This window comes from Chanodichthys erythropterus, chromosome 14 (genome assembly GCF_024489055.1).
Source record: "Chanodichthys erythropterus isolate Z2021 chromosome 14, ASM2448905v1, whole genome shotgun sequence".
NCBI lineage: Eukaryota > Metazoa > Chordata > Actinopteri > Cypriniformes > Xenocyprididae > Chanodichthys > Chanodichthys erythropterus.
In genome coordinates this window covers 30,751,685-30,777,626 of record NC_090234.1, presented here as the reverse complement: position 1 = coordinate 30,777,626, position 25,942 = coordinate 30,751,685, and the positions used below count along the sequence as shown (strand labels likewise).

At 38.8% G+C, this 25,942-nt stretch overlaps 1 protein-coding gene across 4 annotated transcripts; it reads left to right on the top strand.

Moving 5' to 3' along the window:
- Positions 1-3,299: 3,299 nt before the first annotated feature.
- Positions 3,300-9,086, top strand: gpr18 (G protein-coupled receptor 18). 4 transcript variants are annotated; one of them, XM_067409164.1, is made up of 3 exons: positions 3,301-3,498; positions 4,494-4,539; positions 6,452-9,086. In XM_067409164.1, exon 3 carries the CDS (start codon positions 6,462-6,464, stop codon positions 7,449-7,451), a length of 990 nt encoding a protein of 329 aa, XP_067265265.1. In that variant the 5' UTR covers positions 3,301-3,498; positions 4,494-4,539; positions 6,452-6,461; the 3' UTR covers positions 7,452-9,086. The 4 variants fall into 4 exon arrangements, with proteins under 4 accessions (XP_067265267.1, XP_067265268.1, XP_067265265.1 ...); XM_067409165.1 differs by having other exon boundaries at positions 3,301-3,502; XM_067409166.1 differs by lacking the exon at positions 4,494-4,539 and having other exon boundaries at positions 3,300-3,498.
- The last annotated feature ends 16,856 nt before the right edge of the window (positions 9,087-25,942 follow it).

The following is a 25,942-nucleotide window of genomic DNA, read 5'->3' as shown; positions in this document are numbered from 1 at the left end:
TGGCTGGATCCTGGGTCAGCATCACATGCAGCTTCGGCCAATACCGAGTTGGCATTCGGACTTAAACAAGGAAGCCTGCACTGAGTTCACTAAGTATGACAGCGGTTCAAATTGTAGAATAAAGACGTTATTTTTGTTTTGTTTTTGAGCACAAAAAGTATTCTCTTCACTTCATAATATTAAAGGTACAATATGTAAAATTTTTGCAGTAAAATATCCAAAAACCACTAGGCTAGTGTTACATATTTTGTCCAGCTGATTACTAACAATATCTCTAATGTTTTCAACTACTTGTTAATCATGAGAAAATTCCCATTCTAAACAGTGACACGGGGCAGTGCAATCGCCTGTCAATGACGTCAGTTACCTTTGTTACCCCCTTTACTGACGTAGAAACCACATGACAACAGTGCCGTGGACAAATGCGGAAGTAGTGTCTAGCGTCCAGCAAACCACTAGCTTGCTTCAAGCAGTTCCTAATTTACTTCTTGCACATTTTATGGTGGATTGTGTTACTTATTTATGGAACATAATTACTGTTTACCATCTGCCGCTGGTTCTGTCGACAAGGACAGCTCCCGTAAACTCATAACCGGAAAAGTGGAAGCGGCGCCAGCGGCTGTGTCATAATAAAAGTCCCGCTGCCCGTGAGGCGTGTGTTGATCAATCGCTCCAGCTCCTCGTTCAGCACCCGCAACACTCGCTCCTGCTCAGCTTCTTACTACAGTAACGTTAATAATCGCATCCACAAACATGAGTTCTTCCAGACTCCAATCCCTATTCTTTTGCACCATCCGTTGAGATGGAGACCACATGTACCAAGTTTCCGCTCTAAAACTTGGCGTCATCAAACTACGCCTTTGTTTTGAATAGGCTTCTAGCGACCTCTAGCGGAAAAAAATATCACAAATTGTACCTTTAAGGTTGAACCACTGTAGTCACGTTGACTATTTTATTTTATCTTTCCGGACATCAAAATGTGCAATGACATTGCTGCCTATGTGTGGATCAGATATCCTCGGATTTCGTCAAAAACATCTTAATTTTTTGTTCTGAAAATAAACGAACGGGTGTGGAATGACATGAGGGTGAGTACTTAATGACAGAAATTTCATTTTTGGGTGAATTAACCCTTTAATTGTGAAAATAATCAACTGATTACTCAATTACCAAAATAATTGTCAATGGCAGCACTAGATTAGTTAAAATATTTAAAATTGCACCTGCATTGTTTTGCATTTTGTGACTTTCAGTCAAAGAAAATAAATATATTGTCATTGAAGGTTTCTTAATAATGGTGTCTTATTCTCGTGAACCCAATATTGTGTATCTCGTGAGCTAATTATATATTCTCACACGTATACTGTTTACCCATTTACCTCTATCTCTTAAGATTACAGGAATGTACCAACTTAACAACTCAACAAAAATATGAACATAGTGTTACAGGGTTGTAGTGCTCAAGACCAGACTTGGTCTCAAGTCCAAGACCATATTAGGACAAGTATCTGGACTCAGACGGGAACATGTTGTGTTATTTGTCTTGACTCAGACTCAACCTTATTAGGTCTCAGCCTGGACTTGAAAGAGCCGGCCTTTACTGCAAAATGAGATTAAGTCATTATTCAGGTGTTACTTCTCTAGAGCTATAAAATGCACTTCTCTAGAATCTACAGTATTATACTATGTATGCCATTGGCATATGAAATCATTTAGACTAAATATAAAACCATTGTCTCACTTGTATTTTCTTGAGATAAAGTTTTCAGCTTATAAGGCCTGCTGGGAGTCTAATTTGCATTGACCAGATTCGATACAGTGATACATTATAAGTACACTTATAATGGTAAGAGTGCTTCATAACCTACCCTTTCTGGTTTTAAATATTACAATATTTGCATTTATTAAAATTGCAACAAGAAATGAAGGGCAACCTATACAAAAGCATTCTAATTCCCTGTTTTAATTTTCCTATATGTGATGAACTCTGTAATTGCTTATACTTATCTAATATATCCAATACATTCCTTCATAGTGCTAATCACCATATCTGTGCACAGATAAATAAATAAAAAAGTATATTATTGCTATAGTACTTGTAGGTCTTCCTTCCCTTTTTTGTATTATGGAGGAACTGAAAAACCTATGTGCACTCACAGACCAAACAGACGTTCCTCATTTCACAGGGCTTAAGTTCATTTCTCTTTCACAACAATCTTTACCAAAAATCCCAAGGTTTCTACTATAGATATGTTAACAGACTGTTGTTTGTGTGTCAGTAATCCCCATATAGGTAAGATAAAACTAGTGACTTCATTATGTGGGCGATTGTTGAACAGAGGAAATGTCAGCTTTTTAAAGGGTGAATGAATCAGTCAATGTACAGTGTAGGTGTCACATTGGTACGACTCTGAGGTCACAGTTCACCATGGAACACATGGTCCGCTGTAATGACGGAAAATATGAATATGTACTACACAGATTACAGTGTTTTAGTATTGATGTTTTTAAAGTATCTTCTTTCACACTAGAATATTAAACTTCCGGCTGAATGTCACTGCTGGAACACTTCATTCGTGTGGTTTTTTACCACAGGTTACACACGGAACAACAACAGAAGAAATTAAAGGGATAGTTCACCCAAAAACGCCCAAAAAATAAAAATTCTGTCATCATTTACTTATATTCCACAGTTTTTTTTTTGTTGTTGTTGTTTGTTTTTGTTTGAGACATTTTTCAAAATATATTCTTTTGTGTTCCATAGAAGAAATAAATTAATATGAGCATTAAATGATGCATGAATGTGAGCAAATGATGACAAAATGTATTTATTTGCCTTCAAAATGCAGATCAAAAATTGCAGCCATAATACAATTAAGTGAAAATGAAAAACCCTTCACACACAATACCAAAGCTTTTTTTTTTTTTCATAATTAATAATGCCTGAAAAATGTGGCATAGACAACAAACATATATGTTTTCAGCCAATTGACCTCAGCAAATGTAATTGAGTCTAAAAGTGTTCTGTTTGGCCAGGTCTATTCGTCTGTGATTTTAAGATGAGCTGCCATCTCAAGACTACATTACAAAGACCTCATTTCCTGTTTATACACCAATAACCTCAGCATCCTGTGTTTAATTAAAACTCTTCAACACCAGATGCCTTCTGTTGCCACCTGCTGTGTACTGCTCCCAAGAGAACTAATGCTGTGTGACAAACCCTATTTTCCCAATCAATAACCAGCACCCAAACCTGTCACATCTTTACATCTCCACCACTCATACAGTTTGCATGTGACATACAGTTAGCTGTTGAGATATATTCTGCACCAGTTTGTGCATTACAGGAAGTGAAGGGGCTTCACAGAAACCAAAAGAAAAATTCTAATCTAAATAAAGACATTGGCTTCATGACTTCCTCTATCTTAGTCGATTACAGTCATCACCCGTACAGCCGTCAGAACAGTTACCACGATGCAGACAACATGGATCTCTGAGGTTGGTACGTTTCAATGTTTTACTTCGTAATCTTGTAGAACAACATCAACAAAACTATAGGTTTTAAAAACAGCCAATCAGAAGACAAATGCTTTAGGTCAAATGTGTTTTTTATACATATCGTTATATGGTTATAAAAATATTGAAATGGTTATGGTATATGGTATGGTTACAAAGGTAATCTAATAATAACAAGGCCATTTATCAATAGTATGTATTAAAAAACTTTTGTAGAGTGGCATTATATCTACTAAATTTAAGATAAAGGATGACTTGATGAAAGATGGAAATTGATACTGCGCAGGATTCAGAAAAGTGAAAATAGCATTCTTCCTATTTTCTTCAAGTGATGCACTAGTATGTTGATTGATATTCAACATATTACTTTAACACTCATATTTCAAAGTTTGTTTCCTTTCAAAAAAATTCTCAAATTCAAATGAAGATAAAGTGGCATGTCTTAAGGGGATAGTTCACCCAAAAAGACAATTCTGTCGTCATTTGCATCCTTATGTCATTTTATGACTTTATTATTTTGTTCTACTTGTATATTTCTATTGTGTTTTCTGTTACTATTCTATTATACTATGTCACTATATTAAATAAAAAGTTGAGTAAAAAGTGAATTAAAAAATAAAATAGAGAATAAGATCATTTAAAATAATATATAAAGACACACTGTGAGAAATAAAGTCACAATTGTAAGATATTAGGTCACAAATACAAGAAACAGAATACTACAGAATTACTAGTTATAAAGTTACAGTAAAGTCACAATAGACCTTAGTAAGGGTAGAGGCCATATTAAATTTAATACAAATGAAAGCTAGGCTTTGAGGGATAGACTTAGAGTCTTTACAATGGCATACAGTGTACAGCATAATTTTAAAAACTGTTTTATGGAATTTTTGTCTGGAAAGATTTTTAGTCAGCTGAAGAATCAGTATGTTGTTAAAAGTGCAATCCATTGAACCCACTGTACTTCGATCCCTCAGATGATTGTTTTCATTTCTGCCAAAAATAACATGCCGCTATCCTAAGGTAAGGTCTAAGGTCTATTACCTTGTTTTTAAAATTCTGAAATAGGCTTCTATAGTTAACCCTTATGCTGTGTTGAAAACCCTGTAACACCTTTGATGTCAGAAAATGACTGGCCTTTTTATCACCAAATATTGGATTCAATCTTTTTGTCAACTTTTTTTTCTTTTTCCAATTAGGAAAGGCTTTGTATTTCTTTTTGGAAATGTTGGATCGGCCTCGTTGATCTGAGCTTACACACCTCTTACGTTTTAAATCATTATTTGAGGATAATTTTGTCAATATTCTTAAAAATATGGAAATATTGCACTGTTTATCACACTAGTGTGCTTTAATGTTTAACCAGGAAGTTTGTTTTGAAATGCTTTTATTTTGTACAAAATGGCACAAAGTCACACTTGTGGTGTTCCCCGTCAAAAATGACCGGCCTAGAAAAAATAGCTTATAAATCTGTCATTATGCTACATTGTCACCATATATTGGTTTCAATCTTTTTTGTGAACTTGTTTGTTCTTTCAATTAGAACAGGTTTTGTATTTATTTTTTAGGCCTCATTGATCTGAGTTCATCTCTGTGAAAAAGAAAGCCTGTAATACTCAAAATTTGTGTACATGAATGCTTGTGTTTGTGTGCATGTATCCATGCATGCACAGGTCCGAGGACTTTATCTTTGCAACCAAGCACGCATGTAAATAAATTAACATGAATATGATGAACATACTCTTTAACAGTAGCTTAGATCAATGAGGCCTACAATCAGTCAGTTTTATAAAAAAAAAATAAAAAAAACACAAGTGTGACTTTGTGCAATTTTGTACAAGATAAAGGCATTTCAAAACAAACTTCTTGGAATTTTTTTTTTTCATATTTTATTGAATATTGACAAAATTAAAACCTGAGGTGCATAAGCTCAGATCAGTGAGGCCTACGATCAATCATTTCTAAAAAAGAAACACAAAACCTGTAGCCTGGTAATACCAGACTCTGCTACTTCACTTTGCTTCGTAGACAGAGTCTGGAATGGCATAATAGAGAAGTGTTTTCTCTCTCGCTAGGGGGCGCTTGTCTGAAGTTTAAAATCATTGGTTACCCGTAAGCCAATCAGATACGTTTAGTTATGAGGTATGTTATGTGCCTGTACAGCCGCATCGAAGCACAGACATCATGCATCGAACTCAAATCTATGATTGAACTTCCACTGTAAACCTGTTGTAAACACATGATAAAACAAATTTTTATCAAACACTCTTCTTGTTCTGGCTTCAGTTTGAAAAAGAGTTGAATGTTCTCCATAACAGAGCGAATTGCATCCCGTGTCTCGTTTCCCATTTCCGCGGTCGTTTCGGTTTTCGATTTCTCTAACCTACAATGTAAAACTCGGCGCTTAGCATCTACGTCACGGCTCTCAGCCCGCCCTCTGTTTGTTGATTGGCCCGGCTGTTTCCAGACCGGTGGCAAACAGAAAGCTCTGACGCTGTATCAGACTGAGTACAGAAGCGAAATGAAATTGAGCGGAAGTAGGAAGTCTTACGTAGTCAGGCTACAAAACCTGTCCTAATTGAAAGAAAACAAGTTGACAAAAAGACTGAATCTAATATTTGGTGATAATATAGCATAACGAGAGATTTATAAGTAATTTTTGTATGGGGGTAATTTTTGACTGGGAACATCACAAGTGTAACAAGGTGGGGGAAAATCCCAAAAAAGTGTTAAAATTATCCCAAAACCTTTGGGAAGTAGTTATACCCTGTGTGAGCAAAGTCAGAAGGTTTAGTCTAATGCGATAACATTAATATTTTTGGGGAAAAGAAAATCCTTTCCAGGTCAAAATGACCTGAACACAACATAAGGGTTAAAAACATGAGGGAAAAAACTACTGTTTTACATTTGTTTCTCTTTTTTATGGTCAAATCAGGCAAACCATCATGGATCATAACACATCTTTGCCCATCATCATGGAGAACCACGTCCCCCAAGTCTTTCGGACTGCTAGCCTAGTGTTTTACGGCATTATCTTCATCATAGGCACAGTGGTCAACCTGACCGCTCTCTGGGTCTTTGCCTTGACCACTAAAAGACGGAACTCCATCACTGTTTACATGATCAATGTCGCTTTAGTGGACTTGGTATTTATCTTACTTCTGCCCTTTCGAATTGTCTACTACAGTCAAGACTACTGGCCCTTCGGGGACGTGTTCTGCAGGATTAACGCTGCACTAACAGTGCTCTATCCCTGCCTAGCCTTGTGGCTCTTCGCTCTCATTAGCACTGATCGCTATGTGGCCATAGTGCAGCCGCGACACACCAGAGAACTAAAAAGTGTTCGTAAAGCCTTGCTGTCCTGTGCAGGAGTCTGGATCATGACCCTAGGCAGCACAGCTCCGCTCGTCCTCCTGGAAGAAGACCCAGACCGTATCTCAAACTATACCACTTGCATCAAGATGCATGACATCATCTACTTGCGCCGTGACAATCCCGTCCATTTCGCACGTATCGTCTTCTTCTTCCTGGTGCCGGTGTGCATCATGGTGGGCTGTTACATGATCATCGTAGAAAACCTAATTCACGGCCGTACATCCAAACTGAAGCCCAAAGTCAAGCAGAAGTCCATCAGGATCATCATCACACTGATCATTCAGGTGCTTGTGTGTTTTGTGCCTTTCCACATTTGCTTTGTTTCCATGCTGCTGGCCAGCAGTGGGCAGGGTTACAACACCTGGGGGACCTTCACAACCTTCCTGATGAATGCGAGCACAGTGCTGGACATCATACTCTTCTACATTGTGTCCAAACAGTTTCAGGACCGTGTGATCAGCGTGATCTTGTACAGAAACTACCTGAGGAGCGTTCGCAGGAAGAGCCGTCATACCAACAGTATTCGGTCAATCAGCAACCTGACCAGTGCCATGATCTGAACAATAAGACAGCTGATGAAAACCATCTAAACTGAATGTAAACATGTAGATGTTTGTAACTAAGTTACAGAACAAGGTTTAAATTACAGAACAAGAAGAACGATTATCAATGCATGAGTCTAACTCAATTATGTTTTCAAAACAGAAACAACCCATACTGAATATTGAAACTGCTCACAGTAACTGTAACTTCTTGTCTACAGTTAATTCACATGAGACAAATCACATGTGCACCAGTAACTTCATTGGTAGTCGCTCCATTGTATCACTTCTCATTTGCATAAAGTTAAACTTTTTTTAGTTTTGCTGCCGAATATGCATCACCTCCCATCGCTAATTTACTTGTGCTGCAAATCGCTGTTTGAACACACCCTAAGACAAACTGTTTGCTTGAGTTGTTGTGTTTTTTATGCTGCAAGTGTGTCTGTTGTTTTAAAAGAGTTTGCAAAACTTTCTTTGCAATCTTAGCAAAATCTGTGCAAAACATGTTAGTCTCTTGCAAAGCATGCTTTTTATCATACCAAGTATGATCTTCAAAAACAGTGAATGTCTTTCATGAGGTTAGTTCATAAGGAGTGCATACTAGGATATTTGGTCCTTACAGAAGTGTAAAACGAGATACTACCTTTCATAGTGGGATGTAGTGCACATTAAATTTCCCAAAAAGGGAAAAAGTAATTACATAGCAGCACTTTATTTTTAATAATGTAGTTAATTATAATGAAAAAAAAAAAAAAAGAAGTAACGATTAATCAAATATGTGATTAAAATACTAATTCAAAACATTCTGCACCATTTTTTTTTTTTTTTTTTTTTTTAGCAAAAGCTGATCACATTGAAAACAAACTGAAATAGGCCTTTGGTATTATATTAAACTTGACCTGTAGTACAGTGGTTCCCAACCACATTCCTGGAGTATCCTCAAACCTATTACATTTTGCATGCCTCCTTAATCAAACACAAGTTATTCAACTCATCAGCTCATTAGTAGAGAGCTGAAATGGGTGTGTCATACAAAGGAGACGTGCAAAATACGCAGTGTTGAGGGCACTCCAGGAACGTGGTTGGGAACCACTCCTGTAGTATATAAGGCGCCAGCAGGTGACGCTACTGACCAGGACACGTTTATGCTACTCTCACAGTGCTTTGCCTCAATATCACCATCAGGTGGTGTCATGTAATATAAACAAATTACTTGAAAGTGGCATTACATCTACTCATAGTTTTAGATTGTGATGTTTTCAGTTAATATTTTCTCTTTGTGTTCTATAACTTTCCATAAAATATGTGACTGCTGTCTGATGGAAAGATTTATTCTTTGAGAAGCTGACATCCTGTGGTGACACATGCTATATTTCAGCTAAAACTGTTTTTCTCAATCTGTTGTAATTATTATTCATGTTTGAAGCTTTTGTGACCTTATATTAATTGAGAGACTGTATGGAATATTTGCCTTTTTAAAGTGCATGTCATGCAGTACCATTTATAATAAAAAAGTGAAGACCACCCACCACCCCTAGTGACCACTTGTGACTAATCATGGCGCTTATATATTCATATCAATTTTAAACTAAACTATGGATCTGTTATGCATCAGTACCAATATACTTAATGGATTCCCTGCACTTCACTTGATTAAGCATATTTATTAAATTTGATACATGTACATTTCTTTCTATGTTTTTTTCCCCAAGTGCTGTCTACTGTTAATGTGCAGAAACAAGTAGTTAGTCTTTCTGAAGAGTGTAAACACTGTGGCTCTATGGCGTTTTTAAAACTGCTTTCTTAAGCAGTCTGACATGGCAACTTCAGACTCAACCAATGCTTGAGTTTGGGGTGGGACCTGTTTGGATGGACAATTGCAATAGAGCAGCAGTAGATATGTTTTTGAAACAGTTGTTTATAAAACTCTTAAATGTATGTAAATCTCTTACATCGCAAAACTACATCTATAGTTGCCCCCAAAAAGAATTTGGACATATAAGCCACAATTAAATAGCAAAACTAGTACAACTTCTATTTCAATAAGTCTTTGACTGATTATTTTGCTAGCTAGGACACCTGTGTGAACTTGAGGGGTACTAACTTCATACATCCACAAAAAATGCCTTTGAGACCAGTTTGTTAAAAACAACTGAAAAAAAAAAGTGAACTTCATTCTGAGGACAGCTCTAGCATAATTTGTTTGCAGATGCAACCTGGTTTGATATCTTTAATGTGACTTAAATGTCCAAAAACATTTTTGGGGACACGGTATACATACAATCAGCAAAAAGATTGTTTTAGTACCTGTCATGGATGGATGGATTTGGCCAAAATAACAGTATCACACTACTGTAAGTTGTGCATTGCAAACATTAACACACACACAGACACTTTAGCCACCTGATACACATCACAGCTAGTTAATGGAGACAGACACTCTCTGAGCAACTGCAGTCTTCTGTCCGGCCCATATGATGAATTATCTGGAAGCTTTCTAAGTAATTTAGAATCTTCATAACAAGTGCTTTTTCCGTAGGAAAAATTAATGGAAACAAGATTGTCTTTCATTTGAGTTGATTTAGCCGCCTCGGCAGCCAGATGTCTCTCTCTGGGAATAAAACAGTCGGTGCTTAAACAAAGCCCAGCAAAAAACTACCTTTTTTCTGCCGCTCGTGTTACAAACAAATCAGCCGGCGCACAATGGCCATCTGTTTGTTATTTGATATGTGTGAATACATGTTGTAATGACTTTGTTTGTGAATCAGTCAGTGCACTGGAACACACGAGAGCTCTCCAAGTGGCGGAGTGTTTGGAGCTAATCATATAATTGGACACAATAGTCAATGACAAATGGAGTTGCATGGAGCCAGCCAGCTGGGAAGTGAATATGTAATCATTGTAAAATCATATCATTTTGCATATTTGAAGACAGCTTAATAGAGTTTGCTTGTCAGCACACTATCAAGTGATGATCAGAGTGGGCCTGCGGTATGTGTTTGGTGGGATATTGCTCCATAGTGTCTCTGGTGACTTCAATGGAGTTGGTAGGGTGTTGTTTTTATGCCTCAGCTGTTGCAGTTTTCTATTGTGATATGGGAATTATAATGGGATTCTACTGTTCGTGAGCACTTATACCAAAGCCAAATTCACAAATCATATAAAAAACATGACCAGAACTAGTAGTGTCTGACTGGCTTCCTCGGTCCACTCAAGGGGAATGGGATTCATGTGAACAGCCTAGGACATGTATTTGAACTCTAGACATGTACTAGACGACTCAGACAGCATCCACATTAACGATATCACAGAGGTCTTAAAGAATTAAAAATAGAAACCATTTTATCATTTTACTATGGATTTGTTTTCCACAGCAGTTCATAATGGTGGAAGTACTACTGCACGGCCTAAAGACTGAATTCGTGTGCAACAGTTGTAGGCAGATCTGAATGCAATCTTGCAGCTGGTTGTAAGAAAGGGGTGGGGTTTATAGGGACGAAATGATTAGAGAAGACAAGCAAAAAGTCACCAGAGAAGTCATTTCACCAGAAGATCCAGTTGACATTGATTAAAAATTACGTTTAAAAAATTAAGCATATAATGTTGCTTGAAAGTTTGTGAACTGAACCCCTTGCAGAATCTGTGAAAATGTGAATAATTTTAACAAAATAAGAGGGATCATACAATATGCAGTACTGTCCTGAGTAAGATGTTTTACATAAAAGATGTTTATATATAGCTGAAAAAAAAATAGCTGAATTTATTAAAATTACCCTATTCAAAAGTTTGGGAACCCTTGATTCTTAATACTGTGTGTGGTTACCTGGATGATCTACGACCATTTTTTTGGTCTTGTGATGGTTGTTTATAAGTCGCTTGTTTGTTTTGAGCAGTTAAACTGTTCTTCAGAAAACAGCTCTGTTCTTCAGAAAAATCCTCCAGGTCCCAAACATTCAGATTTCCAGCATCTTTTGCATATTTGAACCCTTTCCAGCAGTGACTGTATTATTTTTGAGATCCATCTTTTCACACTGAGGACAACTGAGCGACTCAAATTCAACTATTAAAAAAGGTTCAAACATTCACTGATGCTCCAGAAGGAAACACGATGCATTAAGAGTCAGTGGTGAAAACTTTTGAACAGGATAAAGATGTCCAAATTTCTCTTATTTTGTTTAAAAACCTTTTTTTTTTTTCTTTTTTTTTCATTTCGTACTGCCCTTCGGAAGCAATAGAAGATACTTAAATGTTTGCCAGAAGACAAATTAAGTACAATATTCCTTGATCTTCAAAATTCAAAAGATTTTCACCCCCCAGCTCTAGTTGCGTTTGAGTCCCTCAGTTGTCCTCAGTGTGAAAAAATGGATCTCAAAAATAACAGTCACTGCTGGAGAGGGTTCAAATATGCAAATGATGCTGGAAATCTGAATGTTTGGGACCTGGAGGATTTTTCTGAAGAATATTGGGCAGTTTAACTGCTCAGGACAAACAAGCGACTCATTAACAACCATCACAAGACATAAAAACAGCCCTGGATCATCCAGGTAACTAACCACACACAGTATTAAGAATCAAGGGTTCATAAACTTTAGAATTGGGTCATATTTATAAATTCAGCTGTCTGGTTGTCACATAAGCACAGAGAAAAGAAGGTAAGATCCAAGTGCAGCTTTAATGGGGTAATCCGATAAACATAATCCAGGCAGGCGAGGGTCAAAGTCCACAGAACAGTCCACACAACATAAAGCAAAACACAAACGGAAGCAGGTGACAGGAAATGAAACCTCAATAACAAAAGCAGAAACAAACCAGGTATAAATAGACAGAACTAATGATCAAACACAAAACAGCTGGGTGCAATGACAGGATAATGAGTCCGGGAAGTGTGTTATGGGAAATGAAGACCAAGGGTGTGGTGAGGAACAGTCCGGGTTGGAGTGCCCTCTAGTGGCTAATTAGGGCACTCCAACTGGTGCTCATGACAGTAACTCCTCTCTATGGAGCGGCTACCAGACACTCCATCTGACAAAACATAAAACAAAAAACTCAGGAAGGTGGACTGGAGGAGGACCAGGGGGAGGGATGGTGGGCCAGGTCCAGAGTCCCTGACCGAAGGCCAGGGGGGAGCCGGAGGAACAGACCACGGGGGCTCCGAGAAGGTCAGGGTCCTGGCTGAATGCCAGGGCGGTGCTGGAGGAACTGCCCAGGTGGGTTCAAGCAGATCTGGAGACCTGGCTGAAGGCGGCGGCAGGACAGACGGCCTGGGCGGCAGGGCAGACCAAGGGAGCTCAGAGACCACATCAGGAAGAACGGGCTGCTCATTGACAGCTTCCGAGGCCTTATCATAGACGGCCTCATTGACCGTATCAGAAAGAGCAGGCAGCTCTGAGACAGCGGCAAGCCGTTCTGGAACGATAACGGCCTGCTCTGGGATGACAGCAGGCTTGGGCTGGCAGACTGTTCCAAAGTCAATAAAGTTCGAGTGTATCCTCCACACACGCAGGACAGCCAGAACATAAAAAGTGAAGATAGCCCTCTTGGCCATAACAGGACTGACGAGCGGGCTGCTCCGGGACGGCAGCAGGCTCAGGCTGGCAGACTGGTCCACGATCAAAGGAACTGGAATGTATCCTCCAGGCCCGCAAGACAGCAAGAACATAGAACGTAAGAACAGTCCTTCTGGCCATGATGGGACTGACAGGAAGCGCATGTGGGGCTGGAGCAGACTCTGAAAAGGCCTCCGGACCTTGAAGGATGAAGGAAGCCTTCCTCGTCCTCTTCCTCCTTTTACGTGGGTGAGGTGGTGACTCAGTGCCCACCTCCTCTGTGGGCTCTGGAGCGGACCCACAGGCTGGAACGGGCTCACGGGCTGGAGCGGGCTCTGGAGTGGACTCACAGGCTGGAGCAGGTTCTGGAGCGGGCCCACGGCCTGGAGCGGGCTGACGAGTGGACTGATGGGCTGGAGCAGGTGCTGGAGGTAACCGAATCTGCCCATTCTTACACAGATACAGGTAATTAGAGAAATTCCAGAAATGTAACCCCTTCACCAGCTCCATCTCCCGCTGCGGCAGAGGGTCATCTAAGCAGTTATTAAATGTGTCCTTGAGGACCGCATCAGGGAGACTAAACCTCTCCGCCCGTGACCAGAACTTCTGGGTGAATGCCCGCACCTCCATACCTCTCTGGAGAAGTTTAGTCAGATCCTGGGGACTGCTCTGACTTCCCCGGGTGCTAGCCACTTGCCGGAGTCTCCTGCTGCAGGATCTTTGCATGATCGCGGTTTCTGTCACATAAGCACAGAGACAAGAAAGTAAGATCCAAGTGCATCTTTAATGGGGTAATCCAATAAACATAATCCAGGCAGGCAAGGGTCAAAGTCCACAGAACAGTCCATACAAAATAAAGCAAAACACAAACGGAAGCAGGTTACATGAAATGAAACCTCAATAACAAAAGCAGAAACAAACCAGGTATAAATAGACAGAACTAATGATCAAACACAAAACAGCTGGGTGCAATGACAGGATAATGAGTCCGGGAAGTGTGTTATGGGAAATGAAGTCCAAGGGTGTGTTGAGGAACAGTCCAGGTTGGAGTGCCCTCTAGTGGCTAACTAGGGCACTCCAACTGGTGCTCATGACACTGGTGGACTTCATGTAAACACTATTTATGTAAAATATCTTACTCAGGACAGTGCTAAATAAAAATAGTTTGCTCCTATATTCAAAACAATAATACTTTCAGGTACAGCATCGACAAATAAAGATTTAACATTGCAGATTACTCTCATAAGAACTTATGAGAGTCATCTCATCTTCATTTTGCACCATGTGGTCAGAATGTGAGAATGTGGTCTGAAAATTCCAGGCATCCCCAAGCAGAAAAAAAACAAAACTAATCACATCTTTTTCAAAACCATGCCAAAAGTAGCATGTTGGTCTAATGAACTGAGGTGGATAATGGTGTTTGAAAACGATGGTAGATGGTGCCCTTCATTATCAGCCACAGAAATCTCAGAAAACGCCTCATGTGGTTCCCAGCGGTGCTTGTATTTACCCTCACTGGCTTATGAATTAAGATCTTGTCTGGTCAGAAGTGGGGAGAAAGACCTTGTGCTCTTTAATCATAAGGCGTGATATCCCTGAAAGAATGCGCTCAATGCAAAGATGGGTCTCATTGACCCATCAGTTGGTGGAGGAGAGGTGAAGAAAACATATGGCTTTGATTACAGCGGTGGCTATTTTAGCGGACAAGTCCATTGCTGATTCACACACACAGAGAATAGCAGCACCATTAGAGGGCATAAATAATGTACAGTCCCTTTTCTACACTACTCAGCTAAGTGCCTTGAAACCTTGGTCTCCACTTGTCAGGTTTTTCAATAGATTAGGACAAGATTTATTTTAAGTCTGTAAAGTAGCATGTTCCTGACAGCATTCAGCAGGGATTGAGTGTTGCACGCGAAAGCAAAGCACCCTGGTTTAATTGTAGCACTGTGGAGCAGACAGGCCTTGTGTCGGATTGGTTAAATATTTAATTCGGTCTCACTTAAACTTCCCCATGATCCATCGTATCACACCAGCAGAACACACGAGGCGGAATTACAACACGGATAAGAGACATGAAAGTTGTAATTCCAAACATGGCCCTTGCTAGAGCTTACAAAGAGAGATTTGTGTTAAGAAACAGATCAGAGAATTCACCCTGTCTTTTTCTATCCGTCTCTCTCACTCGCTAAATTCGTCTTTTTCCCACCCACTTCTCGCTATCCATTCCCTCTTTCTTCCTCTCTCAATCCATCCCCCTCTGTCCCTGTTATCCGACTGAAGTTACAATTGAGAAAACAATTAAATCCAATTTAAAATTCAACTACATGTCTGTGTCATGCCTCATTATGGGAAGGTTTTTGGTATTCAAAATAATTGAAACCTGACGCGTTAAGTGCGCGGGCGGACTCCCACTGCAGGGCCCAGGGTGCCGCAGACAGAAGAATGATTGTGAGGGAGAGAGAGGAGAGAAAAGGAGACCACTTCAGTGTGACAGCGCAGGGCAGCCTCGTGTAGGGATCTGACAGCGGGGAGGGTTCTTGTGTGTGCGCGTCACGTAGCGGCCTCCGAGAGCTCAATTACAAGATTGATACTCAGAGAGGAAACTTCATTTTGCTTTACAGATGTCGACACCGCCAGAGAAAAGCGAGATTGTTGTTTAACATAAGATGGGTTTGTGCAATGAGAATAAGCCCATGTGAAATGAAGAGGTCTTTTATTTCTCTTTAATATCAGAATTAAGTTTTTTTTAGGTTTATTTAGTCTCACAAAGCTAGAATTTTGACTAATAACATGAAGTCTAGACTTCAATGCAGCTTATTCTGCCCAAGAAGACTGACATTTAAAGGTGAAGTATGTTTTTTTAATGTTAAATTACATTCTCTTAAACCAGTTCATTGACTACTATTAGTATGCCATTTATCTCCCCCAAAGGTGTAAGCATTGAGCCCTCCAGGCACCATCAAAACATTGTGAGCAGTTTGCTCAGATCTCTCAATCTCTTTCCAGCTCAACCTACAGCAAGAGTTTGGCATTCAGCTTTGGTTACAGAAGTGCGAGTCAAAATTCACTGCATTTAGTCCTTTAAACAGTTCATGAACACGTCAAACCAAACGGGCATTGCGATGCTACACGCTACAGTGGGTGGCGTTTCAATACCATACAGCATCAGCATACACACATTCAGAAAGACAAATGTAACAGTTTATTGTTTACTTTGATGTGTCCAGTGTAGACAGCCTCAAACATAAAAACGTGCCAGGTGCAGATATGTGGGATGGTTTTATAATAAGCGAGATGCAAACGCCAGCGAGATGCTGGCGTTTGCTCTAGACAAAGTATTAGCCTATACAATTGCTTATTCATGACAAACAGCTAAAAATAGTCCCAACCTTTATTGAAAGTCTACTTTTACCTGTTGAACTTTAGACATGCTTTCACAAGCACCTGTAAGAGCAGTGTTTGTGATGGGGGAGGCAGGTCGCGCAAAAGGTGTTTGCAAGGTTGTTTGAGAATATGTTTTATTTTTGTAATTCCGCTAGGCATTACCTGAATTAGATGATACAACAATAATAGACTGGAATGGCACAAAATAATTAAAATAGTGGCACAACAGCCTCTGGGAATGTACAATAAAATGTGTAAAATAAGACTGCACAGAATTTCCGATAAATTTCTGATAAAGTATTTTTGATAAAAAGATTATAATGACTATGTCACATCTTATTAAGTTTTAACTATTAATTCACAAGAAACAAGTAGCCAATAAATAAATAAATAGATAAATAAAATTCAAATAGGAAAAGTGAATAAGCAAAATTCTTTCCCCTTGGTTTCGCAGACAAGTCTTAAGCAAGTCCTAGACTAAAATGCATGTTTGAGCTGTTTTAACTGAAACTAACTTGCACTGACATCTAAAAATATGTCAGTGCCATTGTTTTGTCTCAAAGATGCACACCATCAAAAGTTACATTCAGTATGTAAAAAAATACTATAGTAATTTATATAGTAAATACTAGTGTTTTTGAACCATACTATAGTAAATTGCAGTATACTGGATATATTATAGCATTTACAGCACTTTGTTAATGAATGCTACAGCATACTGTATATAGTCAACTGATCAACTGTAATAAATACTGTAGCATAATTTAATTTTTACTACAGTAAACTGTTATGTATTGTAGTATAATATACCCTATAGTTGTAGAAAACTTAGTACAATATTGGGTAAAGTCATTTTTTAATATTACTATAGTTATATTACCACACCAAATACAGAATTACCACTACAAATAGTTCAAGTACTTTACAATAGTATGGTTAAAAAACACTGTAGTATTTACTATAAATTACTATAGTATTTTGTTATGTTCATAAATAGCATATCTGCTTATCAATCTGTGTCATCCCTGATCATTCAATGCAGTAAATAAAAAAGGCGGGAAAAGAATAATTCTGTGTCAATTACCAGTCAAATTTGTAATTGAGACAAGATGATTTCCCTTAATGACAAAAAAGCAGGATTACCTTAAGGATGAGCGGAAGCATGCATTTCCTTGACTTTCTTCATGTTGTATTGTAGCTTGTTGTTTGCAATCCTTATGAGTCATGCAAGATGTTCATTGGTGAGGCGGTTTCTCTGTTTCCTCTTTATAGTGTGTGTGGTTGAGATTTTTTTTCGGATTTTCTAGACTATTTTAAGTCGCAAAGTGAGCAGGATATGTAAAAATGTAGCGCATGGATTCGGCAGGCATGTATTCAAGAATGATCCTAGGCCGAGCAGCCGTTCTCTCTGAGGGTGTGTGGAGCCCTCCCTAGCTCTACAGCGCCCCACAAATTTCCAACGTAAATCTGTGGTGAAAAATGGAACTGCAGAGCGCTCTCATTAAAGAGCCATTGGGGCAGATTTCTGTCTACCCCGCTCATTTTCACGTTATATATCACTGCATTATTTACAATGAGTAACACTGTTCTAGGATATATAGCCTATGTTTATAAAAGCTACTTATAGGCTACCCTAAAAGCTACTTATAGACTACCCAAAAATTAAAATAATGTAATTTATTACTCACCGTCTTGAAGTTCCACACCCGTAAGACCTTCGTTCATCTTCGGAACACAAATTAAGATATTTTTGTTAAAATCTGATGGCTCAGCGAGGCCTACATAGCCAGCAATGACATTTCCACTCAAGATCCATTAATGTACTAAAAACATATTTAAATCAGTTCATGTGAGTACAGTGGTTCAATATTAACTATTATGGATTTGGAACGGCATGAGGGTGAGTAATAAATAACATTATTTTCATTTTTGGGTGAATTAACCCTTTAATCCTGGTTTAAACTAAGCCCTGTTTATGAAACCATGCCCTAATCTGTGAATAAGCAAATCTGAAAACATCTGAATCACTTTTACAAATCCCACATGAACTGTACAAATTGTGAATAAAAACAGAATGCAATGATATGGAAGTTTCAAATTTCAATATTTTATTCAGAATACAACATAGATGACATGTTTAAACTGAGAAAATGTATCATTTTAAGGGAAAAATAAGTTGATTTTAAATTTCATGGCATCAACACATCTCAAAAAACTTGGGACAAGGCCATGTTTACCACTGTGTGGCATCCCCTCTTCTTTTTATAACAGTCTGCAAACATCTGGGGACTGAGGAGACAAGTTGCTCAAGTTTAGGAATAGGAATGTTGTCCCATTCTTGTCTAATACAGGCGTCTAGTTGCTCAACTGTCTTAGGTCTTCTTTGTCGCATCTTCCTCTTTATGATGTGCCAAATGTTTTCTATGGGTGAAAGATCTGGACTGCAGGCTGGCCATTTCAGTACCCGGATCCTTCTTCTACACAGCCATGATGTTGTGATTGATGCAGAAAGTGGTCTGGCATTGTCATGTTGGAAAATGCAAGGTCTTCCCTGAAAGAGATGATGTCTGGATGGGAGCATATGTTGTTCTAGAACTTGGATATACCTTTCAGCATTGATGGTGCCTTTCCAGATGAGTAAGCTGCCCATGCCACACGCACTCATGCAACCCCATACCATCAGAGATGCAGGCTTCTGAACTGAGCGCTGATAACAACTTGGGTTGTCCTTGTCCTCTTTAGTCCAGATGACATGGCGTTCCAGTTTTCCAAAAAGAATTTCAAATTTTGATTCGTTTGACCACAGAACAGTTTTCCACTTTGCCACAGTCCATTTTAAATGAGCCTTGGCCCAGAGAAAATGCCTGTGCTTCTGGATCATGTTTAGATATGGCTTCTTTTTTGACCTATAGAGTTTTAGCCGGCAAGGGCGAATGGCACGGTGGATTGTGTTCACTGACAATGTTTTCTGGAAGTATTCCTGAGCCCATGTTGTGATTTCCATTACAGTAGCATTCCTGTATGTGATGCAGTGCCCGAAGATCACAGGCATCCAGTATGGTTTTCCGGCCTTGACCCTTACGCACAGAGATTGTTCAAGATTCTCTGAATCTTTGGATGATATTACGCACTGTAGATGATGATAACCTCAAACTCTTTGCAATTTTTCTCTGAGAAACTCCTTTCTGGTATTGCTCCACTATTTTTCGCTGCAGCATTGGGAGAATTGGTGATCCTCTGCCCATCTTGACTTCTGAGAGACACTGCCACTCTGTGGCTCTTTTTATACCCAATCATGTTGCCAATTGACCTAATAAGTTGCAAATTGGTCCTCCAGCTGTTCTTTATATGCAAATTTAACTATACCCAGCCTCTTATTGCTACCTGTCCCAACTTTTTTGGAATGTGTATCTCTCATGAAATACAAAATATTTGGCATGACATTTCAAAATGTCTCACTTTCAACATTTGAGATGTTATCTATATTCTATTGTGAATAAAATGTAAGTTTATGAGATTTGTAAATTATTGCATTCCTTTGTTATTCACAATTTGTACAGTGTCCCAATTTTTGGAATCAGGTTTGTACATCTAGCAAGTTATTTTGGTATTTTTGGTTACTATTTTGGCTAGAAGTGGGTTACTCACAGCCAGACTATCGGGTCTAAATGACACGGTGAAATGACAGCTATTGCTTGCTGCTGTCATATACAACTTTAATATTATTGAACTTAAACACTGAAAATAATAACAAAATTGTTGCCATTTACTGCAGAGCTGCTTTCCACCATCTTTGGTGACATGTTCCATTTTTCATGTGCACATATCATAGATATGTAGACAATTATGAATTTACAACATCACTTGGTAAATTATGTGCCCATAGCTCATAATTATAATATTTCCAACTCTACTTGAAGGCCACATGAGGTCTACTGAAGTCTCATACTTATTATGCTGTTCAGAAGAAAGCAGTGCCAGACTGCATTTGCATTTGAGCATCGGCCAACACTTGATGAAGTTCTGAAAACATCTCTGTTTCATTTCAAAAGACCAAAGGCCCATCTCTATATTTTCATCTTAATTTGATTACGCGCCATCCTGTCTCCGTGAATGATCTGTTTTGCCTCAAGAGGATCTTTTAATCACTTTTCTCTCGTAGTGTTGTTCCTCTAAATGTGCCGCAACTGTCTTGGACCATTCCCAACCACACTTGATTGAGTGGTAAAAAGACATTTGGGAGAAACTCTGTGTATGTGTCTGCGGCTGGCTGACTTGTGCGTCGTCAAAAGAACTGACAATTAGTTTACAGTGGCTGTACAGAAATGATCACCGCCTGCTTGGTGGCGGAGATGCTTTTGTCTCCTGTCCTCCATTAAGAGAGCCATAAAGGTAGTGAGAACAGATGGCTGCTGGCCTGCTCTGTCCTGCATCTCCCCACAATTGCCACCAATCCTTTGCGTCCATTAATCTTCTAGTCCGTATTCCTGCGACACAACTATATTAAACAACTCAGGAGAGAGAAAAAGAAAAAGAAATGGGGGAGAGAGCCAAACAAGCCAACACAGCTGTCAGGAAGCCGAGAGTGAACCATCAGTCCACAAAAACCTCTCTAAACGCTTCTGTAAAACAGTGCGAAGAAAATCATTCTGCCTTGAACCTGACCCTATAAAAGTGGTATCCATGGCCAGCGAAACAATAAATGCTCATTAAAAGGCAGCTGCCAGTGCTGTTGAAGACTTCACAGGCCTGGCTGCAAAACACAAGCACATCTGATTCCAATTGTAATTGAAGAAGACAACTGTTTCCGCCTGGACTGAAGCTGGGGAAATTTACAGTGCTGATGGCAGGGCTTGTTAGAGGCTGGACTACACAGTAGCTGAGGCCTGTTAAACATACAAGTTTAGCCAGTGTGGCTCAATGTCTTTTTTTTTTTTTTTTTTTTTTTTACTGCACCATTAAGTTCAGATTGATTTGTTTTTCCTGACAGGAGGTTTTAAGATTTCAAATCCAAGTACAAATAGTCCAATGCAACATATTCTCTTATATATTTTACATTTGCAGATGCTCTTATCCAAAAGGACATGTGTCATAAAAAATGTGTCAGAATCTTATGAGTTTTATGTTCCCTCAGTTATTTTTCTTTTCTCTTTTACTATGAATGTTTTCAGCCAGAGAGCCTGTAAAATGTAAATGTGAACAATTTAACATGTATACGATTAGAAATAAAAAGTATAAAATGATTATACAAACAAAAAAAGTTCATGAAGACTGCCACTAGGGGTCAAAGTGCAGCAATTTTATTCACAGGCCACAGTGAAAATGAGAATTGAGACATTGCTGCTCTAGAAATCTGCCTTTTCTGAGTGCAAGTGCACAAAAAATAAAAATAAATAAAATAAAATTTTACCTGTTAGAAATATTAACAAATCCGCATTATAAACTTTATTAGTCTGGCTCATGAATATAAATTGTTTGACAATGTGTTTACTAAGTAATTGTAAATGGTGTGTCAAAAAGCAGGAGCAACTGTAGTCATTTGAGTTATTAGTCCTGAAGTCATTTTATGTGGCTAGCACTGCAAGACAAAGCTGTTAAAATTTGATGGTGTGAACTTAAAAATTTCTAAGAGTGGAGAAAACATGTTGCTATTCTAAAACTATTGAGAATTGCAGCCAGAAATGCACATTTAATGCAAACCAACAGTAAAATCATATATTATTACTAGAGAAAGGGTGGGGGACAAGTGGGGGGACAGGTCTTCCCCTGCAACACCTACCCCACCGCCCTCAAGGTTTCTACACCCTTAATCTATGTTACATTGCTGCTCAGTGCATCGCTTCTGATCAAACGAGTCAGACTATTTAGATGTGCACGACTTTACAGCGGCCTTTGCCTTACAAGAAAAATAAACCCAATCAGAAAAATAAACCCAATCTCGACCAAAAAAAAAAACCCCACAGGCACAAGTCCAGTTGCTTTGCAGTGTGAGGGAGGTGGCCACACTTGATGGGCTTTCTCTCCATCAGCATGCTGAGCTAAAAATCTGTTGTCTGCAGCAGTGGCGTGCAAAACACATTAATGCGTTCGAGGCCACCGTGACTTTATGAGGGACAAATATTTCAGAACGCAGCTCTATTCGGCCCCCTCTGCTTCATGTCCAGAACAGTCAGTGGCTAAATTGAAAAATCAATTCCAATTTAAATGATTGGAATAAAGAACTCCTGGAGTCAGAGATAAAAAGGCTGTCTTCTCCTAGATCCCCTTTAATTGGAAAGTCATTTCTTCAGGGTATTCTAATGGTTCTGAGGGAAGATTGCAAAGCAAAGTTGATGAGCTGGAGGAGGGTTAATAGCTTCTGTATGTGTTGCTGTGTGTCTGCATGGCTGTATGTTCAGAGGTTTTGCATGTTGTCCTCATGAACCCAAGGCTTCCTTTTGACAAACGGACAAAATGAAGAAAAATCCCTGGATCAAGACACAACATGTTGGCTTTGCTCTCGTCACACAGGTGCTGTTCACAGAGGGCCAGCGTGCAAATGTCATTGGAACAAAATGTTCTTCCAGTAAATCAGAATAAACATGCCTCTTGAAATTATTTTAACATTAATAATATGACATTTGTTATCTAAATCTATCTAATCTATAGATAAATGTTCTTCAATGGCATTTATAACTGCCAATTTTCACAACTCCCCTAAAAATACTTTTCCATAATCTTTAAAATGCTGAATAATGAAATTTACATTCATTTACATTTATACTTTTTAAATACTTAAACATGAAGCTACAATATTAGCAGTTATGTTACAATTTTGAAAGTGATAAAAAGTGCTTTTTAAAAAGTGCTTTTCAAAACAAAACACATAAAACATTTTAATGGCTATTTATTACATATCCCATAAACGAATAGGCATAAATAAAAAGTGCTAATGATTTTCTGGATCAACATAAAAGGAGTAGTTCGCCTGTAATAAAACTTCTGTCATGTAGATACTCACTCACTCCAAACTTGTATTGATGTTTTCATCCGTGAAACACAAATGAAGGATGAGAGGATGGCGATTGAAACTGTCAATCTCAAAAAAGCGCATTCAAATGCTCCATATGAAGGCTACTCCATAAGTAGCCCATCTTGTTCGTTAATCTGTGTCTTCTAAAGTCATTGGGTCTCATTCATGAAACATTCGTAAATATGTGAGTGATTTGCGCGTAAACGGACTTTCCCGAGAACTCTCCTCCTGATTCACAAATACTTCGTAAACGTCAGAAGTGATAGTGAAATGTGTGTGTGTTAATGAATTCCAATAAGTTGTAAATGGGACGCGCGTGCACGTTCATTCTCAATTACCATAAATCCCGCCCATTAAATCCGACTGACAACTATATATGGGCATCATATTATGACACCAAATGGAGGATTTTGGCCATTTTATAGGAAACAAGTTCCATAGTTTGCCCAGCCCTATTGAAATCAATTCATTATTTGATTAAAGTGCTCCGTTTGCAGATGCTATAGGTGCGTTCACGCGGCCTCGTAATTCCTGTAGTTACAAGATTCTAGCTTGTAAAAAGCGTTCACGTCCTCGTAGAGTTCGTAATTACAGTTTGTAAGCTGGGAGTTTTCTGAAAGCTATGTGGCCACTATACCACCTGACCGCTATAGATTGATTTATTAGGCGTTGATGGTGCCATGGAAACGCATAATTTCCAGTCCAAGGACCAAAAGGACGTGAACAGCTCCGAATATAACTTCATTTCAAGATAGCGGTAAATACAAGGTGACGTGAACGCAGCTTATTACTGGCTCTCACAACAAAAGTAAAAAGAAAAAACGTATGTAATTACTATAAGTTATATAATATTTTTTTCAAAATGCTGTAAATATGTACCTTATTAAAGTGAATTAAAATGCAGCCTTATTAATGAGCAAAACGTTCGGATGTTAAACGCACTATTTACGCGTGGCTGGGAGCAGGTGTAGATTTCTTTCGTACCAACTAACATTTGGAAAATAGGAACATTTTAATGAATCCGAAAATTTACGCCAGAACCACTTTACACACGATTTACACACAAATTCGTTCTGCTCTTGTTTCATGAATGAGACCCATTGATTGCTTTGTGGTTAAGACCGAAATGTTTAGGCGTTATTCACTAAAAATGGCGTCTCCTTCATTTAAATCTGGCTCGCAGGCGGTAATGTTTGTTTACGTAAATGCAGCGCAGTTAACGCGCTCTGAACCATATAAGGAGAAGACGGCGGGGAACAAGAAACTACAGTACACAATCACGCACTTACCTCATTGGTCCTCAGGTCTGTCATTAACATGGTAGATTTGAAGGGATGCAGCACTAGGAAAGCCGTGTGTTTCTTGACTTGACCAATCCTACCTAAGACGTTGCCGTTGGTAATTATCAAACAAACAACAGATTAGCGTATAAAATAGTAAATATATTTTTATAATATAAAAAGTCTGTGGAGGATTTGTGTCATTCATAACCTGTTCATGTTTTGTTCTCTCCCACAGAATGCTCTGTAAAGTTTGCAAAAATAACTAAGGGTGGAGTTCAGAAAAGAGCCAATTGGAAGTTGTATTTTTAAGATGTATTCATAACCATTAACAAAATAAAACACCCAGTTTATTATCCATATCTGACATCGTGCTTCAACTGTTCATTGGTTGTATCAGTGTTCCATCTGTTACAGGTTGCATTCTCAGTTTCAGTTGGTAGAGCACAAAGTGCTAACATGAGCAGTTGTTATTGAAGAAGAAATAATGGTCATTGAAGCAGGGCTCTATAAAGTAGATTACAGAGGTAGACAGGATATTTACAGATACTGCAGAGGTCAAGAGATTGTCTGTGTCTGTGCTGGAGAGGTGTGTGTTGGTTGGTTATATAGGGGGAGGGGGTTCACAGAGGAAAAACACACAAGAACTCTGGTTGGTTTCATTTCCTGGGAAGAAAGGAAAAGTTAAAAGGTGGCCCCTGAACAAATGAAACTCAATTTCACGGCACATTATCCTTCCCTGTTCTCTTCTCCTGGCTTTCATTTTCATTAAGACCACAGACAAGCATAAATTAATAATTACTGCCCGAATGTCTAAATGCAGGCCGCTCTCCTGTAGCCTTTCATTTTCCACTGTGGCCTTGCATGTTCATGCTTGCAAAATGTTAATTTAGATAATGTGGCCTGCCCCTTGTCAGATAATTCTGTTTGGTGGTTCCACTAATACATAATGGTCTTTCTGATTAGATGACATTAAGTCTATCTTGTGTTCAATCAAGCCTGTGCGATTTCCTTCCTCGCCGACTCAAAGATGAGCAGATGAAGAACAGTCACATGGCTGGTGAGTCTTTGATACCTTTTTACTTTATGAACTGTGCTGAATGTCAAATGAGGGTGAGTAATTATGTCTGACCACCAAAATCTCAGACATAACGAATATTACGTTTTAGTATGCCTCTGAAATAGGCTTTATGCTGCATCCCAGACATGCGAGGGAAATAAGTGTCTAAAATAAAATAAAACAATCAACAAACCCAGAACTTATAACTGGCTTTCAGATAAAAG

Coding starts and splice junctions, on each gene's coding strand:
- gpr18 (XM_067409166.1), top strand. CDS start 6,462: ATGGATCATAACACATCTTTGCCCATCATCATGGAGAACCACGTCCCC.